The sequence below is a fragment of the Polyodon spathula genome, chromosome 31 (assembly GCF_017654505.1).
Source record: "Polyodon spathula isolate WHYD16114869_AA chromosome 31, ASM1765450v1, whole genome shotgun sequence".
Taxonomy (NCBI): domain Eukaryota; kingdom Metazoa; phylum Chordata; class Actinopteri; order Acipenseriformes; family Polyodontidae; genus Polyodon; species Polyodon spathula.
Window position 1 is genome coordinate 2,096,545 of NC_054564.1, and position 19,439 is coordinate 2,115,983.

A 19,439-nucleotide genomic window follows, 5' to 3' on the forward strand; every position below is an offset into this window, starting at 1 on the left:
GAACTCAGTGCTGTACTGGGGATCTGAGAGCAGCTAATTCAATACAGTCTAGTGTAGAGAACTCAGCGCTGTACTGGGGATCTGAGAGCAGCTAATTCAATACAGTCTAGTATAGAGAACTCAGTGCTGTACTGGGGATCTGAGAGCAGCTAATTCAATACAGTCTAGTATAGAGAACTCAGTGCTGTACTGGGGATCTGAGAGCAGCTAATTCAATACAGTGCAGTTATATAACTCGGTACTGACTTAAAAGACTATGTTGGAATCGTTTTAGAATGAGCTAGAAATTATATATTTCGTGTATAAAACAGTATATAACTGAATTGAGAACTGAAAACACGACCGATCACGACCCAGCACAATGAGTGACAGGTAAAAAAAAAAAAAAAAAAAAAAAGGTACGTTTCTCTAGTTGTCCGATTGGTCGGTTTTGATTGCTGTTATTATTCTGTCCCACTGATTGGCAGGGTGAATACCTGCAAATTCTATTATTTTATTCATCCTCCTATTGGTCAAAGGAGCAGTAACAACCCTGTCAATTTATGATTGGGGGAGTGGCGCATTATTTTAAAACATTTTTATCTGATAGGTTACAGGCTCCGGTAATCCCGCTTTTGATTGGTGCGCAGTTCGTTGGCCTGTAGCCGCTGAAGATTGCGAGCCGTGTGATTGGCTGCGACGCAGAACAAAAACTTGTGTTGAAAAAAAAAAGATTGAGGAAGAGGCGAGCGAACAAACCGACGAAGTGGAAACATTAACAAGTAAAATAAAACGTGAAAAATTAAATATGAAGAGTCGGGTACCTTCAGGGGACCGTGTTCTTCTCAGGAGTTTAAACGCAGGACTGGTGAAGGTGTTCAGATAGATGAAAGCGGTCCTTTTACTTGGGAACACGGCTGTTCAATTGTGACTTTAGGAAAATCAATAAACTACAAAACGCGAAAGGTAAAGGGAAAAACAAACTTGCAGAAGAAGCTGTGTTGCAGTTATTATTAATATCTCTCTGCAGTTCGTGCTGTACGTGAGCACACACTAATGATATTGTGTGTCATGAGAATACGTGTGAAACAGCGGTCAAATAATAATAATAATAATAATAATAATAATAAGCGCAACACTGTTGTAAACAATGACCACATGTAGTTATTTGCATGTAACATTGCTTACCTAACGCGTTGTGCTTCACATGCTGTGCTTTTGTTCAGGGACATCTCGGTACATCTGGGGGTTAAAAAAAAAATTCAACAGATATTTGAAATGTACAAAACCCTCCAATATAATCAAACCCTCATGTTGTCTCTGAATTATAAGTTGCGCGGCGCAGTAAGCAGTTTGCGACACCTGGAAGTGCGGTGTTATTCGTGTACAACGCGAATATCGGTTGCAATGTGTGTAACACTAATAAGGACTCTCCTTGCATTATGGGTTGAGACTATGAGCTAAACAGCATGGTTTATTATATTAGTTGTTTTACAACAAGTACATCAGAGGAAAGGTGTGTGTTTGCATTGGTCGCAGTGTGTGAAATTCTCTCAAGTGGGTGGAGTGGCTTCGTCCTTGCTTGACGTTCCAGTCTGAACAGTGCTGAAGCAAGCCCCCATCCCCTCCCTTCCCTCCCTCCCTCCCTCCCTCCCTGTTCTCCTGTCTCCCTCCCTTCCTACCTGTTCTCCTGTCTCCCTCCCTGGCAGGTAGAAGGGGGATGGGGTCCCTTGGCAGCAGGCTGGCTGGTGTGGGGGGGCCAGGCAGCTCCCAGCAGTCGAGGCACGGGTGCGAGTGCAGGAAGAGGAAGCGCAGCTCGGGGTGTCAGTGTGACAGCGAGAGCGAGGAGGACGGGGACAGACTTCTCAACACCCCACGCAGGTCTGCACCGCACCCCACTGACACACACACACACACACCCGCTAGTGCTGGGAGGATTATTGACATAGTATAACAAAAATTGATATACAAGTGCATGTGTTTGAATGGGGGAAATACAAATATAATTTAAATGTTTTACTGTGTGTGTGCGCATATTATATATATTACACACACACAGTAATACAGTAATTGCAATAGTAAAATTATATTTGTAATACATACATACACCTAGTTAAAACATTCATATATATCTTTCATTTTTGTATTACCTCCTTTCATATGATATATATATATATATATATATATATATATATATATATATATATATATGAGGAGTGTGTGTGTGTGTTGTTGTTTTTTTTTTTTTTTTTTTTTTTCAATGTACACAAAAGGTTTAAATGATTAATTTATTGCAGGATGTTTCAGACAAATAGCCCTGGGTTCGATTCTGGCCTGGGGGTTTGCCTGTGTGGAGTTTGCATGTTCTCCCCGTGTCTGCGTGGGTTTTCTCTGGGTACTCCGGTTTCTTCCCAATTGCTCTCAGTGTGTGTGGTGCCCTGCGATGGACTGGCGCCCCGTCCAGGGTGTAGTCCTGCCTTGTGCCCTGTGTCTGCTGGGTTAGGCTCCGGCTCACTGCGACCCTGTAAAGGATTAACTGGTTATTGATAATGGATGGATGGATGAATGGATTATTGTACAGCACAAAACATGCACAGACAGATGTAGACACACCAAAAGGAATGTAAGGCCTATGTTGAGTGTTTCAACCACAGCAGCTTTTCAAAGCAGACGTACTTATTGTACTGTACCCTTCTCTGTATTGAAACTGCAGGAAGAAGCTGAAAAGCACTTCCAGGTACATTTACCAGACGCTGTTTCTGAATGGAGAGAACAGCGATATCCAGATCTGTGCGCTGGGGCAAGAGTGGAACCTGCACAAAGTCTACCTGTGCCAGGTGAGTACTGCCTGTATCCATGTGAGCCAGGTGAGTGCAGGCAGGCACTGCAGCCAGCTTTCACCTCTCCAACCTGATCCTCCTGAGACCAGGGCAGGCACTGCAGCCAGCTTTCACCTCTCCAACCTGATCCTCCTGAGACTAGGGCAGTCACTGCAGCCAGCTTTCACCTCTCCAACCTGATCATCCCGAGACCAGGGCAGTCACTGCAGCCAGCTTTCACCTCTCCAACCTGATCCTCCTGAGACTAGGGCAGTCACTGCAGCCAGCTTTCACCTCTCCAACCTGATCATCCCGAGACCAGGGCAGTCACTGCAGCCAGCTTTCACCTCTCCAACCTGATCCTCCTGAGACCAGGGCAGGCACTGCAGCCAGCTTTCACCTCTCAAACCTGATCCTCCTGAGACCAGGGCAGGCACTGCAGCCAGCTTTCACCTCTCAAACCTGATCCTCCTGAGACCAGGGCAGGCACTGCAGCCAGCTTTCACCTCTCAAACCTGATCCTCCTGAGACCAGGGCAGGCACTGCAGCCAGCTTTCACCTCTCCAACCTGATCATCCCGAGACCAGGGCGGTCACTGCAGCCAGCTTTCACCTCTCCAACCTGATCCTCCTGAGACCAGGGCAGGCACTGCAGCCAGCTTTCACCTCTCCAACCTGATCATCCCGAGACCAGGGCGGTCACTGCAGCCAGCTTTCACCTCTCCAACCTGATCCTCCTGAGACCAGGGCAGGCACTGCAGCCAGCTTTCACCTCTCCAAGCTGATCGTCCCGAGACCAGGGCGGTCACTTCAGCCAGCTTTCACCTCTCCAACCTGATCCTCCTGAGACCAGGGCAGGCACTGCAGCCAGCTTTCACCTCTCCAACCTGATCATCCCGAGACCAGGGCAGTCACTACAGCCAGCTTTCACCTCTCCAACCTGATCATCCCGAGACCAGGGCAGGCACTGTAGCCAGCTTTCACCGCTCCAGCCTGATCATCCCGAGACCAGGGCAGTCACTACAGCCAGCTTTCACCCCTGCAGCCTGTTTCCTGTTAAATTTTTTTTCGTTGTGAAGCTTGTTCAAATCCCAGCCGGGTTGCAAATCCTGTGAATACTGAGTGTGACCAGGATTGCGTTTTTGGAATTGTTTTACTTTTAATGTTTTTTTTTTTTTTTTTTTGGTAGTATTTGTGTTTTTTATGATTGTTTAAACTGTCCTGTTTGAACGATCTGTCTCTTTTTTGCGGTTGTTATTTCTTGCCAGGACCTCCTTGTAATGAGATGTTTATCTCAAGGGTTCTATCCTGGCTAAATAAATACAATTGAAATCGGAAGTTTTTTTTTAGCAGTAGTGATGGAAAGTGTCCTGTAGGTGGTACTGTTTTCAGAGACTAACCTCTAGAAGCAAGTTTTCACTGACAAGTGATGAGGGGAGTCCTGGAAAACAATAACCCACAATTTGAGATTTGTCTAATTTTGCTTAAAATCCCCTTCAATATGATTGCACCATGTTAAGTTGCCTCTCTGTGTGTCTATTGTATAATGCTTGTATGTTTTAAGTTTTGCCAGGGCAGCTTCTCGAACTCCACAGAGTTCACACAAACTGTTTTAACATTTCAAAAAATGTAAATATTAAATCAAACTATTATCAAGAACAAAAAAATGTGGAAGAAAAAAAAAAAAAAAAAAAAAGCAAGGAAAGCTTATGCAAAGACAGAGAATTGAGGGTTATCGGATTTCTGGACAGGTTTAGACTGAAAATAAAAAGTGTTTTACTAAACGTTTAACTGAACAAGTAGCAAAGGTGCAAGTGTGGTTTATTTCCCCCTCTCTCCCCTCAGTCAGGGTATTTCTCCAGCATGTTCAGTGGGTCCTGGAAGGAGTCCAGTATGAACGTTATTGAACTGGAGATACCGGACCAGAACATCGACACAGAGGGTGAGTCACTGTCACTCTCTCACACTCTGTCTCTCTCTCTCTCTCACTCTCTCAGACTCACTCACACTCTCTCACACTCTGTCTCTCACTCACTCACACTCTTTCTCTCTCACTCTCACACTCTGTCTCGCTCTCTCACTCTCACTCTGTCTCTCTCACTGTCTCTCTCTCACACTCTCTCACTCTCTCTCTCACACTCTCTCACTCTCTCACTCTCACTCTCACTCTCTCACTCACTCTCTCTCTCACTGTCTCACTCTCACTCACTCTCACACTCTCACACTCTGTCTCTCTCTCACACTCTCACACTCTGTCTCTCTCTCACACTCTCACACTCTGTCTCTCTCTCACACTCTCACACTCTGTCTCTCTCTCTCTCACACTCTCACACTCTCTCTCACTCTCTCACACTCTCACACTCTCTCTCACTCTCTCACACTCTGTCTCTCTCACTCTCTCACACTCTGTCTCTCTCTCTCTCTCACACTCTGTCTCTCTCTCTCTCTCACTCTCACTCACTCACAGCCGGAGCTTGCTTGGTGAATCTGACCCATCTCAGGGATGTGAATAAGATTACTGTCGCTTAGCAGTTTTACCCATTCCAGGTGTTAATTAGGGCTGTCGCTCGATTCGGTCTTTTTGATCGTTTAGTCTGTTGGCATTAGTTGATTAATTCATCCACATTTAATAAAGCTAATGTGATCTTGTAGCGGCTGTCCTGCACAGTAATACTTCGAAATCAGTAGAATCTAAAAAAAACAAAGCAATAAAGCCCAATGACAGTTTAGTCTGTTTAACATCATTTATTATTATTTATTAGCAAATGCAACACACTTTCACAGAACAACCGTTCATTCAGGCCACTGTCAGTCACGTACCTGAAAACATAAGGCAGCAGAGTCGCGTCTCCCAGTACAGTTATGGACCTGGATTCCTATACTTCTCCCTTTTATTGCATCTTGTAAACCAGAGTCACCGAAGAGATGCAGTCGTTCAGAATCGTGTCAGGGGTATCCGATGATACTGTGCCTCTGAAAGCCAGTTCTTCCTCATTGTGATATATTGTAACCCTATGCTTCTGCTTATCGTTTGAACATCAATCTGAGTTTGTTTGTTCCGAGTGTAACAGAGGCTCGCAAGTGACTTTGGGAGCGCTCGTGTTTTTGTGCTGACTTCGTTAGATATCCTAGATTGCTGTAGCCTGTGCTGTTTGTTCCAGATCACCTTTTCTGTACTGAACAGAAGACGGCTCCAGCAGTATTATTTTTTTAATTGACAGCTACCGGTAAGCCACAGATACCTTTTAATAATTTACCTTTTGGAAGTGGTGAGTAGATCCTTCCCTTCCCGGGCCGGCGAGTGGATCCTTCCCTTCCCGGGCCGGCGAGTGGATCCTTCCCTTCCCGGGCCGGCGAGTGGATCCTTCCCTTCCCGGGCCGGCGAGTGGATCCTTCCCTTCCCGGGCCGGCGAGTGGATCCTTCCCTTCCCGGGCCGGCGAGTGGATCCTTCCCTTCCCGGGTCGGCGAGTGGATCCTTCCCTTCCCGGGCCGGCGAGTGGATCCTTCCCTTCCCGGGTCGGCGAGTGGATCCTTCCCTTCCCGGGTCGGCGAGTGGATCCACCTCCGTAACGATATCCAATTTTCTCATTGATTTGTAACCAAATCGTCTACGTTGTCTGATGACATTTTTTAATTAGTAATTTGAAATATTACTTCAGCATTCTCAATAATACTCTACAATCAGCAATATCGTGCAAAATGCAGCTATTGTTGCCCTGCTTAGGGACTAGCATATTTATCTCCCGCCTCTGCTCACTCAAGATTGGACAACTGCAAAACCAGGGTGGATCTTTGACTCTCCCATTGGTTAAACTTACTCAAGCCTGCCTGCTGAGGCAGAGAATACCTTCAACTGTTTATGTCCCACCTCCTCTCACTTATGATTGGACTGCCACAGAGAAAATGCAGCTCTTCTTTTGGATGATTTTATTTTACAAAAATAATATTCTGCATGATTTTAAATTGTAAAAAAAAAAAAAAAAAAAAAAAATCTTATCAACACTTTAGTTGATCAATCGGTCCGATTATCTGTTAATCGGAGCAGGCCTAGTTTTAAGCTTGATTAGCCACAGTGTATTGTTAACAAGCTCAGGTGTGTATGAATATACTCGCAGTAAAACCAGGGGTAGATTAAACTGCTGTGCAATGGGAATCTTATTTCCATCCCTGGACTGACCGTTTAACAGCAATAGAAAACAAGAACATGTACGTGTTGGGAAGCAGACTGGCTTTTTCTTTGCAGTGGGAGTCTTATTTTCATCGCTGCATCGTTCTATTTTGTTTCCTAATTCTGCTGTTTATACCTGTGCCAGCTCTGCAGGTGGTGTTTGGGTCTCTGTACCGGGACGATGTTCTGATCAAGCCCAGTCGAGTGGTCATGATCCTGGCCGCCGCCTGCATGCTTCAGCTGGTCAGTGTTGGGCAACTCTTTTTTATCAATTCTATTTTTTGTTTGTACCTATTCAAATAGTGTCGAGTCAATACTGCTAAATTTACAAATACTAGGGTCCCCAAGTGGCTCATCCAGTTAAAGCACTGCCACAGAGTCACACAGCTTGCATGGTGCCAGTTCGCGTCCAGGCTGTGCAAAGAGGCTCAACTTTGGGGACCCATCTCATTGGCTCTGACTCTCACGGGGTGGGGGGATGGGAAACTGTTGGGGATTGCTTCTTCTCACCGTGCAACAGCGAACCCTACTGGCCAGACACTGAGCACATTCAGAGTGGATAAGAGACAGGGCTGGTCTCTGTTCTCCAGGATCGGTAGCCCGCCCACCTCTGCTCTGGATTGCTCGGCTTAAAAGCGTTTAGGCTTGTGAGATTTGGGGATATATAAAAATATCAATTTAATTTAAGCCAGGAGTCTCCAAAGGTGGCTCTTCCACTCCTTGTCTTTGTTCCAGCCCTGTTCTGAATGGTTTGATTAAACCTGCATCCAGACTCTGAAGTAGTTCCTTGTCCAATTCTACCTGTAAAACCTGGAGTGGAATGGCCCTCCAGGACTGGGGTTCGCCCCCCTTGATGAATGCATTGTTCGCCCTTGAGAAAGCTATAACGCAGTATGATCATGGGATCCATTCATCCCATAAGTAGAAACAGTAATAGCACAGTCTTGTAACCCTAGCTCCTGACTAGCATAACAAAGGATGCGCACCGTCAATTCGGTGAGACTATATGTATATAATTGTGTTTGTTTAGATCAGTGTTACCAGATCCACTGCTTTGTGTTACAAGGAATCATGGCTTCTCAGAAAGCAGCAAATGCCCATATGCCTCTATCAGCGTTTCTATAAGATAATCGTACAATCCGAGTAGATCAAAACACAGCAGGCACATGTTTCGACAGTATATTAGAGATGGAAATAAGACTTCTATTGTATTGCAGTTTCACCCATGCCAGGTTTTATTGCCAGCTTGATTAGCCACAGTGTATAGGCAACAAGCTCAGGGGTGTGTGTGTGTGTGCGTCTGTTATTAAGCTCCTAGTAAAACCAGGAATGGATCACGTGCAGTGCAAGTCTTATTTCCATCCTTGTATGTACATTTCCGTGACTTCAGTAATGATGAAGCCCTGTGTGTCTGTCTGTCTGCAGGACGGTTTGATCCAGCAGTGTGGAGAGACCATGAAGGAGACCATCAATGTGAAGACGGTGTGTGGCTATTATAGCGCCGCAGGGACCTACGGACTGGACTCTGTGAAGAAAAAGTCAGTCTAGTTTTCTATTGCTATGAAACATTCAGTCCAGGGATGGAAGTAAGATTCCTATTGCATAGCAGTTTGATCCATTCCTGGTTTTGGAGTTTAAGACGACACACCTGAGATTATTACCTACAAACTGGAATGGGTGAAAATGCCATGCAATAGGAGTCTTATTAACATCTCTGTAGTCATTAACAATTTTTTTTAAAAAGTCAGTGAAAATCTTGATACTACTAAATTCCTTCAGTGAGGCATCAGTTTGCTTTTCAGAGGCGTGAGTGTATTTGTGTGCGTTTAAAAGAGCCGTATTATCAAAGCCTTTTTACATTTTTTTGTAAAAGTGGAAAACTTCAAGTTAATAATCAAAACACAGCTGAGATCGCTTAAGAGCCTTCAATTACTTTCTTGCTTCATTGATTGTTTTGTGAAATGAACAGATGTTCTCCTCCTTAAAATAAATTGAGATTAAATAAATCACAATTAAAGATTGGAGGAAACTTAATCACAGATTGATGAGACACTTTCTGACGCTTCTGAACATCCAGTGGTGTGTTCAGCTGTGTCCTCCTGTCTGTTTGAACAGCACCGAAAAACATGGAAACAATACAGCCCTGCAGTGTGGAGGCAAAGCTGCTTTTATCAATTAAATTAGTTTTTTGTTTGATAGAATCCATCCTGTAATATTGAGATAGATAGCTGAATACATAAAAAAAAATAACTTGGAGTAAATAAAATATTTATTTGCTTGTATGTTGCAGGTGCCTCGAGTGGCTTCTCAATAACCTGATGACTCACCAGAGCGTGGATCTGATGAAAGAGCTGAGGTAATTAAAACACCAGCCACTCATACCTCTGATAACACAACCAATCAGAACGAACACACTCCGGAACCACGCCCCCCCTATAACACAACCAGTGAGAACGAACACACTCCGTGCACAACCCCAGATCCATGCCCCCCCCTATATCATAACCAATGAGAACAAACACACTCTGTGCGCAGCCCCGGGACCACACCCCCCTATAGCACAACCAATGAGAACGAACACACTCCGGGACCACGTCCCCCTAAACACAACCAATGAAAACGAACACACTCCTTGCACAGCCCCGGGACCACGCCCCCCTATAACACAACCAATGAGAACAAACACACTCCGTGCACAGCCCCGGGACCACGCCCCCCCTATAACACAACCAATGAGAACAAACACACTCCGGGACCACGCTCCCTATAACACAACCAATGAGAACAAACACACTCTGTGCACAGCCCCAGGACCACGCCCCCCTATAACACAACCAATGAGAACGAACACATTCCGGGACCGCACCTCCCTATAACACAACCAATGAGAACGAACACACTCCATGTACCTGCTGCAGCTTTTATTAGAATGATTAATTTCGCTGCTGCTTGACCCAGTACCCCCCAGAATCAGTGTCTGTGCTTCACTCTCTGTTTTAACCCCACTGTGTGAAACTTTTTTGTTTGAGAAGAATTTGTATTTATTTGAATAAAACGACAATGCTAGCTGGGTTTTTACCTGTGTGACTAGATATTGTTGATCTGAAAGTTGTTTGTCTTTTAGTAGTAATCAAATAAAAACAATAGTTTACAATAATGATAACAGACCTTACCTTCCCCGTGGTGGAAAGCCAGCAGCTAGATTACAAATGCCTGTAGATATGAGTTGTTGTAATGGTATTGAACACGCTGGTGTCCTGAACTCCCCTGCTGTCCAGCCACTGTTTGACTCATGCTGTCTCTTGTGGCCCCAGTGCAGGGCTGATGGAGCAGCTGATCGGCTCTCCAGACCTGTTTGTCATGCAGGTTGAGATGGACGTCTACACTGCGCTCAAAAAGGTAAGCGGCTCACTCTACACATCTGTTTAAAGGTGTGCCGACCAAAGCTTTAACACACTGGGTCCTCAATTACCTTCCTGGAGCTGAAGAGTGTGAAATTAAGTTCTAGAATTAAAAAAGGAACTCCTTTATTGAGTGTACATGAGAACAGGACAAACAAATATTTTTACACGTATTTTGGTAAATGGGATTTCAAAATCCAGTCGGCACTTTAAGAATTCTAGACCCCACGTATTGAAAGATATTGTGTGAGATTACAGTGGAGGAATCTTTGGCATCAAATGTCAAAACATGTTTGTAGTCACTCAGGAAAGGTGAGTCATGGAATATCATTTCATCAGTACCTCGGATATCGCAAACAGTTTTTATGCATTCCAGAGAATTTCTGTCTTGGATGGGAAAAAAAAAGTTTATATGCCAAGATACTATAAATGCCTGTGGTGTTTGTTTGTGAGGACATGCTCCCCTGAGAAGGTATGAACTGTACCAAAACACTGGAGCAGCAGCTCTTTTGAGCAAAAATATCTCTCTCCACCTGGGCGATACCTGTGCAATTTAGAAACCCTTGGCATGGAGTTTGTTGGCAGTGTGGTCGCAGTGTGGCACCCGTGTCAGTGTGGCTCTCTCTTGTTTCAGTGGATGTTCCTGCAGCTCGTGCCCTCCTGGAGTGGCCCCCAGAAGCAGCTCCTGGCGGATGCAGATAGCTGGATTTCCAAGAAAGTGAAAGGTGAGCCAGGCCACCCTCTGCCCGTCTGCAGTGAACTGAGTGTGCGTGCGTGTGTCTACGCAAGGGTGCGTGTGTCTGCGTGGGTGTGTGTGTGCGTGCATGAGTCGGCTTCTCTCGGGTTTAACCCTTACTTTTCTTTTACAGGGTGTGTGGTAGAATTTACAAAACCTTTTCGGTGTTTTGTATTTTTTTTTTCTAATATATAAATCCAGGTTGTAAACGGCAGGTGCATTAATAGATTACATCTTCTCTCACTGGTTATACATGACCCTCATCAACAGTAAAACGGGTGCATTTCCAGCATGGGTGGAAAAGCGCTTTCTTTTTTGTTACTAACACACTCATTACTCACCTTGCGAACTTGTAGAACGGGTCTCAAAAAGTGTGTCTTACTCTCTCAGCGTGTGTGTGTGTGTGTGTGTGTGTGTGTCGGTGTGAATTTGCTCGTTGTTAACCCCCTGCTGTTTCAGAGCTGCACTTGGGCGATGCATTCCTGCAGTCGGAGCAGGGGGCTGTCTACGCCCCCGTGTTCAGACACATCCGGCTGCAGTACGTCATCAACGACCTGGCCTCCGCCAAGATAGTGGAGCGAGACGCCATCCTTCACACCGGTCAGCTCACAGCCTGTTTTACTCTTTAACACAGAGAAAGTACACAGTGGTTCTCGGTGGGTAAGCCCGGAGTTGCTTCGGCCTTTACTCACAAATTGATTATTTTTGTAGTTACCTGCCAAGTACCATTGTGTGTCAGGGGTGGAAATAAGACTCCTATTTCACAGCAGTGTCACCCATTCCAGGTTTTACTACAAGCTTGATTAGCCCAATGTACAGGTAACAAGCTCAGGTGATTCTTACTAAACTCCTAGTAAAACCAGGAATGGATCAAACTGCTATACAGTGTGATGCATGTTTCCATCCGTGCACTGTGTAGCAAAGCATGTACTTCTGTTTGCTGTACACTCTGCCGTTGCTGAGCGGAGGTTTGAGTTCAGAGCTTGGTGAAGCTGGTACTGTGATGTCACACTCCTGGAAGCTGGCCATTGAAATAAGAGAAATAAGTCTGCTGTGGGACACCCACTCGCTTCTTATAAATCTGTGTATTTATTATGTGAAGTTCTTCAGTCCTTTTGTGGTATGGGTTTAATCAGTATTATTTCACAGAATATAATTTCTTTGCATGAAGGCTTTCTTTTTAGACTACTGCGCGTTACTGTTTGTGACTGCGCGTTACTGTTTGTGACTGCGCGTTACTGTTTGTGACTGCGCGTTACTGTTTGTTTGTTGTCTGGTTTATTTTCTCAGACTGGTTGTCAGCGGTCTACAAGCAGCAGTGGTTTGCCATGCTGAGGACAGAGCATGACAATGACTTTGGGTGAGTTACTGAGGCTGAGTGGGTCCTGCCTTGAACCCCATCCGGGCACAGTTGAGGCGCCTGTCTGCCCATGTGTATGTGTTAAAAAAAACGCATCAGAGAAATCACAGATACAGATTTGTTAGCATACCAAGACACGCTATCCTTTGTCCGAAATGTTCTAGCTAATTATTAAAAAATAAATAAATATTTTATATATTATTATTATATTATTATAGTGATCTGTTTTGTTTTTCATTATTGGTAGATCTGCTTTTATTTTGTGTGTTTGGAACCGTGGCTGATGTTTGTTTGTTTGTTTGCTCTCCTGCAGCCCTCAGGATGCCAACAAGGAGGAGTTTGAGGTGAGCAGTATGCGCTGCGGCAGGAAGCTGGCCAAGGATGGAGATGTGAGTACGCGGCTTTGTATGTTTGTTTGTTTTGCCAAGGAGACCGCATTGAAACGCAAGTGCACTGAAAATCCCCCCAGGAAGTGACCAAACCTCAAGACATGTAATTTAAGGACTTGGAGTAAGGAGCTTTCAGTCCTTAATTATTCATTTAACTTTTTTACTTTCCTTTCAGAATAAGACTTGGTTACAAAAAATGATAAGAGTCTTGCCCAGTGTGTCTTTAGTTTCTCAATCCCTGTGCAGATTTCTGCTTCCTCTTTCTTTTTCCCCCAAAAAAGATTTCTAGTTTTTTTCCTCCTTACCTTTCATAAAGAAAGTGTTCTTTTTGTCTGATTTCTCTGTATTTGCACTGTGGAGAATCATTCGTTTTCTCTCTCTCTCTCTCTCTCTCTCTCTCTCTCTCTCTCTCTCTCTGTGCTGCAGTACTGCTGGAGATGGACAGGGTTTAACTTCGGGTTCGATCTGCTGGTCACCTACAGCAACCGCTTCATCGTCTTCAAGAGGAACACTCTGAGCCAGCCGTGCGGGGGGTCTGTGAGCCTGCAGCCTCGCAGGAACATCGCCTACAGGTGAGACAGGACGGGGAATAGCAGGTAAACTAGTGTACAGGTGAGACGGGACAGGTAAACGATTTTATTTATTTATTTTTTTTATGTTTTTTGATTGATTTGTGTATATGTTTAAATATTTCTGTATATATATATATATAAATATTTCACTGGTAGCCAAAGTTCCTGACGCTACAAGCCACATTCCAAAATTTCCATGTTGCTGTAAAACATGACATGTTTGTGAGCAAGACTTTAAATGCGAGCAGTGTTGTGCAGTGCTGTACTCTGTTTTGCAGCAAAATGCACAAGAACAAGGAATAGAACATTGCAGAGCCTCACAGTCTGTGTAATTTGTATTGTACTGCAGCTCTACAGTGTAGTACACGTGTTAAATGTAACACTGGCGCTTTTCCACTATATCTGATTTATGAATTACATACTTTAAAGAATTTATTCAGTTATTATGAAGCAAAATACAATAACTGACCTGATTTCACCAAAAACACCACATATAAACACACATGTTTGTAAGGATTGTTTTTGACACACTCTTCCCTTGAAGATCTGAATGCTGGGTTTAAAAATAAATAAATATAGTGTATGACTGCTGCATGTATTGCATACTGCTGAGAGCTTTGTGCATGACAAATGCATTGTGCTTACAGAGATTACAGTACCTGCTCATGACAAGACGCAAGATCTGTAAATATAATCATTTTAGACCTGCAATATAACATGTTTATAAACACACCAACAAACACAATTTTCTAAAAAGATAAAATCACCTGGATAAAGACGTTTGCCACGAGCGATACTCCATGCTTGCCATGCAAAACCCACCATAGCAAACCTACACGAGTCAGTAACTCAGCTTCTTCACTGAACACCCAAAGCAGCACCTGCCTTTTAGCCTGATCCAGGACATTCAGATTGAAGTGTGTTGTGATTTGTTTCATGACCTTTGAGGTTGCTTGCCTTGCACAGGCTACAGTGTGGTTTGTTGCAGATGAGACTCGGTTACCACGGTTTCCAGTGAAAGCAAACTCGTTCTCTGTCTGGTTTAAAGCCTCATACTTTGATTTATTACTTATGGACGGTTTGCTCAATGCCATTGTCTCCACGAAACGAACAAGCACTTCATTCAAAATTATGAAATCTACTTTCAACTGCACGTCTGACTTCCACTGTGATCGAAATACACAGGCGCCAGTGAGCGGTGTCGAAAGTGAAGAAGTGACGAAATATCCTTGCATTGTGAACATGCAGAACTTTCTTCAGTTCGTTGGAGCCTCTAAGTGTGCGTCAGCCAGCATTGTACCGGGGGCCACACTTGAAGTGCCCTCACAAGCTGCGGTTTGGCCACCTCTGGAATATTGGAACAAATATTTTTTGACACGCGAAAAATCAGATGTTCGTATTCGCTAGAAATGACAACAATACCCTGCACTTATTTACCACCTCCCCAGAATGTGCGCGATAGTTTTAAAAAATGGCAAATGAAAAAGAGCTCCATGTGATATGAGATTAATATGATAAAAACACACACACACACACACACAGCACCAACACGGCCGCTCATGCCTGTTTCAAAGTTTTAGACAGCAACAAGTAAACAAACCAGATTATCTCTATAAGAAGCCATCTAGATTAAAAAAACGTGCTGCTTTAGAGTGCGTCAGAATCTCATGGGACAGAGAAAAGGCAAGCACCTCATTCTGAAAAGCCTCGCTTAAACAGTACCCCAACTTCCTGAAAAATGTTGTGTAGTGATTTTTATGTAGAGTATTGTCTTTTTCTTTGCGACTTTCTGTATGTGGAATGTTATAAACTCACCGTTTTGGTTCTCGGTTTTTTCCCCTTCATTTTACGTTTGTTTTATTTAAAGTGTTTAAAGTTCAATTTCAGTTTTCAGTTGCTTGTTCAGCTACAAAAAGGCACAAGTAAACCTCATGTTATTACTTTATGAAAACGTGTCGATGGCTGCCGTTTACTGTGAAGAAACGGCAATGGCAAGGAATGAAAAATAAATAAATAAAACAGGTTGTCAACTTTATGTAGTATTTATTTCAGGAATAAACAAAACAACGTTTAACTTGAAATGCTGTTTGGCATCCTTTGTTTTGTAGTTTGTTCACTGGGGTAAAGTAAGGCCCACACAACTTATTCTTTACTCCTGGGATATTTCTTTTTACTTTTAACGTGTTGCATATTGTAAGGGCTTGTTATAAAATAAAGGCACACTCACAGGAGAGACAGGAGAGGTACACCTTGCGTACAGGAGAGACAGGAGAGGTACACCTTGCGTACAGGAGAGGTACACCTTTCATACAGGTGAGACAGGAGAGGTACACCTTTCATACAGGCGAGACAGGAGAGGTACACCTTGCATACAGGTGGAACTACAGCAATTGTACTTAACACAAGTTAACAAGAAATAAACAAACTGCATGTTTAAAAATAATAATAATACTTATGTATATTATGTATAATACTCCCAAATGAAGTACGGACACAAAGTGTTTCTAAACCGTGCCCCTCAGGCTGTGAGAGGCTGCTACACATTCAGAAGCAAGTTGCATGAAGTGTTTAATCTGAGTGCAGTATCTGTGGGAGTGTGTCTCACCCATGTCTCCTCCTCCTCCAGGCTGCGTCTCGCCTCCTTCGATGGCAGCGGGAAGGTTATCTGCAGCCGCTCCACTGGCTATCAGGTGCTGGCCCTGGAGAAAGACCAGGTAATAGCGTTCCCAGTATACACGCCCATCTGGGAACACTGAGGAGGGGCTGGGAGGGAGGGAAGCAATGTGGCTCTAGTGGTTAGAGTTGAGAGACTGGGAGCTAAGGAGGGGTTGGGAGATGGAAGCAGTGTGGCTGTAGTGGTTAGAGCTGAGGAAGGATTGGGAGGGAGGGAAGGTGTGGTTAGAGTTGGAGAGACTGGGAGAAAAGCAGTGTGGCTGGATCCTGTTTGATGTTGCTCCCTCTCTGTTTTGCAGGAGTACGTTGTGATGAATCTGGACAGTCGGCTTCTTGCATTCCCACTCTACATCTGCTGCAACTTCCTATACATCTCCCCGGCCAGCAGGAGGCAGGAGAGTGCAGAGCCGGAGAGCAGCAGCAGCATCGTGTCCTGACACTGCCCTCCTGCTGTTCGTCTGTCTAGCCAGACCACAGAGCCCAGCAGCGGCACTGACTGACAAAACATCAGGGATCCACAGAGCAGGTCCTGGCTGTCTACAGGCTTTCTACCTGGAGAAATGGTTTCCGTTCATCTGCCAACACAACCAAACCGCAATTTACTTATTTTTAATAATGTAAATGTTTTTTTTGTTTTTTTTTGTTTTTTAAATATATAATGATTTACAGCTAGGGGTTGTATTGCTTATTCTTGCTGTAAATTATTTGTTGTTTCCAAACTTTTGAACACTACTGTGTCTATAAGAAGACGACAATTTCTTAAAGTTAAATGCTAAGCAACTCAATACAGAGCACTCGGAGCAGAAATCTCTGAGACCTAAGACCAAAATGCTGAGATCCTTCTCTTGTGAGCTGGGGGAGGGGGCCCTGAATCACTACAGCCAAGCATTTTCCATCTCTAAAGACCCAGTATTTCAAATCGAGGCTGGTCAACGCCAGTTAACAAGAAATTAAAAAATAAATCAGAAATGGAGGAGAGGGGGCTTAAATTGAGCCACCAGGACTTGAGACTTGAATCCTCATCATCAGACAAGATAGGACAGGTAACCAGAGGTGTACAGGTGAATCAGCAAAGGAATCACTCCTATTCCATAGCAGAGTGATCCATTCCTCCTACCATACCAAGGTCCCAGTGCTAGCTGTTATTGTAGTGTGTGTCTTATATGACCCTGATTTTAGCACTAATCTTGGCTTAACTTTCATAAAATAACGTTAGGCAAAGTCCAAGAATACTGCTAATTGTGGGCTGCGTGAATTCATCCGTTTGTCTTCCTGATGCGCTTTTCTTTTTGTAAACCATTTTTTTTAGGAGTTTGTTTAGGGTGTGATTGTGTGCTGCTGCTCTTTTTTGAGTCCATCCTTTTTTTTAACTCAGATCTCCAGGACTGAGTCAGCAGGGCTTGAAGCTGATACCAGCGGGATTGGGGTTCCGCTCGGAAGGTGCTTGACTTGGATTCTTGACGCCTTGTTGCTCTTCCTGCCTGCATGCTCTCTGAGCTGCTCTCTGTGAGGCTGGCGATGGCTCTCCGGTTCTGCGTGCTGTCTGAGCTGCTCTCTGTGAGGCTGGCGATGGCTCTCCGGTTCTGCGTGCTGTCTGAGCTGCTCTCTGTGAGGCTGGCGATGGCTCTCAGGTTCTGCATGGTCTCTGTGAGGCTGGCGATGGCTCTCCGGTTCTGCGTGGTCTCTGAGCTGCTCTCTGTGAGGTTGGCGATGGCTGTCCGGTTCTGCGTGCTCTCTGAGCTGCTCTCTGTAAGGCTGGCGATGGCTCACCGGTTCTGCCTGCTCTCTGAGCTGCTCTCTGTGAGGCTGGCGATGGCTGTCCGGTTCTGCGTGCTCTCTGAGCTGCTCTCTGTAAGGCTGGCAATGGCTCACCGGTTCTGCGTGCTCTCTGTGAGGGTGGCGATGGCTCTCAGGTTCTGCATGGTCTCTGTGAGGCTGGCGATGGCTCTCCGGTTCTGCATGCTGTTTGAGCTGCTCTCTGTGAGGCTGGCGATGGCTCACCGGTTCTGCGTGCTCTCTGTGAGGGTGGCGATGGCTCTCAGGTTCTGCATGGTATCTGTGAGGCTGGTGATGGCTCTCTGGTTCTGCATGCTCTCTGTGAGGCTGGTGATGGCTCTCAGGTTCTGCATGGTATCTGTGAGGGTGGCGATGGCTCTCAGGTTCTGCATGGTCTCTGTGAGGCTGGCGATGGCTCACCGGTTCTGCGTGCTCTCTGAGCTGCTCTCTGTGAGGCTGGCGATGGCTCACCGGTTCTGCGTGCTCTCTGTGAGGGTGGCGATGGCTCTCAGGTTCTGCATGGTATCTGTGAGGCTGGTGATGGCTCTCTGGTTCTGCATGCTCTCTGTGAGGCTGGTGATGGCTCTCAGGTTCTGCATGGTATCTGTGAGGGTGGCGATGGCTCTCAGGTTCTGCATGGTATCTGTGAGGCTGGCGATGGCTCACCGGTTCTGCGTGCTCTCTGAGCTGCTCTCTGCGAATCTGGCGATGGCTCACCGGTTCTGCGTGCTCTCTGTGAGGGTGTCGATGGCTCTCAGGTTCTGCATGCTGTCTGAGCTGCTCTCTGTGAGGCTGGCGATGGCTCACCGGTTCTGCGTGCTCTCTGTGAGGGTGGCGATGGCTCTCAGGTTCTGCATGCTCTCTGTGAGGCTGGCGATGGCTCACCGGTTCTGCTGCTGTCTGAGCTGCTCTCTGTGAGGCTGGCGATGGCTCACCGGTTCTGCGTGCTCTCTGTGAGGGTGGCGATGGCTCTCAGGTTCTGCATGCTCTCTGTGAGGCTGGCGATGGCTCTCCGGTTCTGCATGGTATCTGTGAGGCTGGCGATGGCTCTCCGGTTCTGCATGCTCTGAGCTGCTCTCTGTGAGGCTGGCGATGGCTCTCCGGTTCTGCATGCTCTCTGTGAGGGTGGCGATGGCTCTCAGGTTCTGCATGCTCTCTGTGAGGCTGGCGATGGCTCACCGGTTCTGCGTGCTCTCTGTGAGGGTGTCGATGGCTCTCAGGTTCTGCATGGTATCTGTGAGGCTGGCGATGGCTCTCTGGTTCTGCATGGTATCTGTGAGGCTGGTGATGGCTCTCTGGTTCTGCATGGTATCTGTGAGGCTGGTGATGGCTCTCTGGTTCTGCATGCTCTCTGTGAGGCTGGTGATGGCTCTCAGGTTCTGCATGGTATCTGTGAGGCTGGTGATGGCTCTCTGGTTCTGCATGGTATCTGTGAGGCTGGCGATGGCTCTCTGGTTCTGCATGCTCTCTGTGAGGCTGGTGATGGCTCTCAGGTTCTGCATGGTATCTGTGAGGCTGGCGATGGCTCTCAGGTTCTGCATGCTCTCTGTGAGGCTGGCGATGGCT

At 45.6% G+C, this 19,439-nt stretch overlaps 1 protein-coding gene across 3 annotated transcripts; it reads left to right on the forward strand.

Moving 5' to 3' along the window:
• Positions 1-707: 707 nt before the first annotated feature.
• Positions 708-16,736, forward strand: LOC121303235 (germ cell-less protein-like 1). Of its 3 annotated transcripts, none has more exons than XM_041233812.1 (15): positions 708-945; positions 1,693-1,860; positions 2,693-2,816; positions 4,643-4,739; positions 7,112-7,209; positions 8,392-8,504; positions 9,257-9,322; positions 10,281-10,365; positions 11,002-11,092; positions 11,563-11,703; positions 12,394-12,463; positions 12,777-12,852; positions 13,279-13,424; positions 16,051-16,138; positions 16,397-16,725. In XM_041233812.1, the coding sequence occupies exons 2-15, from the start codon at positions 1,700-1,702 to the stop codon at positions 16,532-16,534; spliced, it is 1,494 nt and encodes a 497-aa protein (XP_041089746.1). In that variant the 5' UTR covers positions 708-945; positions 1,693-1,699; the 3' UTR covers positions 16,535-16,725. The 3 variants fall into 3 exon arrangements, with proteins under 3 accessions (XP_041089746.1, XP_041089745.1, XP_041089747.1); XM_041233811.1 differs by having other exon boundaries at positions 1,689-1,860; positions 16,397-16,724; XM_041233813.1 differs by having other exon boundaries at positions 709-761; positions 1,689-1,860; positions 16,397-16,736.
• Positions 16,737-19,439: the final 2,703 nt, after the last annotated feature.

Coding starts and splice junctions, on each gene's coding strand:
- LOC121303235 (XM_041233812.1), top strand. CDS start 1,700: ATGGGGTCCCTTGGCAGCAGGCTGGCTGGTGTGGGGGGGCCAGGCAGC. Junction 10,366..11,001: donor TCTACACTGCGCTCAAAAAG/GTAAGCGGCTCA, acceptor CTCTTGTTTCAG/TGGATGTTCCTGCAGCTCGT. Junction 13,425..16,050: donor CGCAGGAACATCGCCTACAG/GTGAGACAGGAC, acceptor CTCCTCCTCCAG/GCTGCGTCTCGCCTCCTTCG.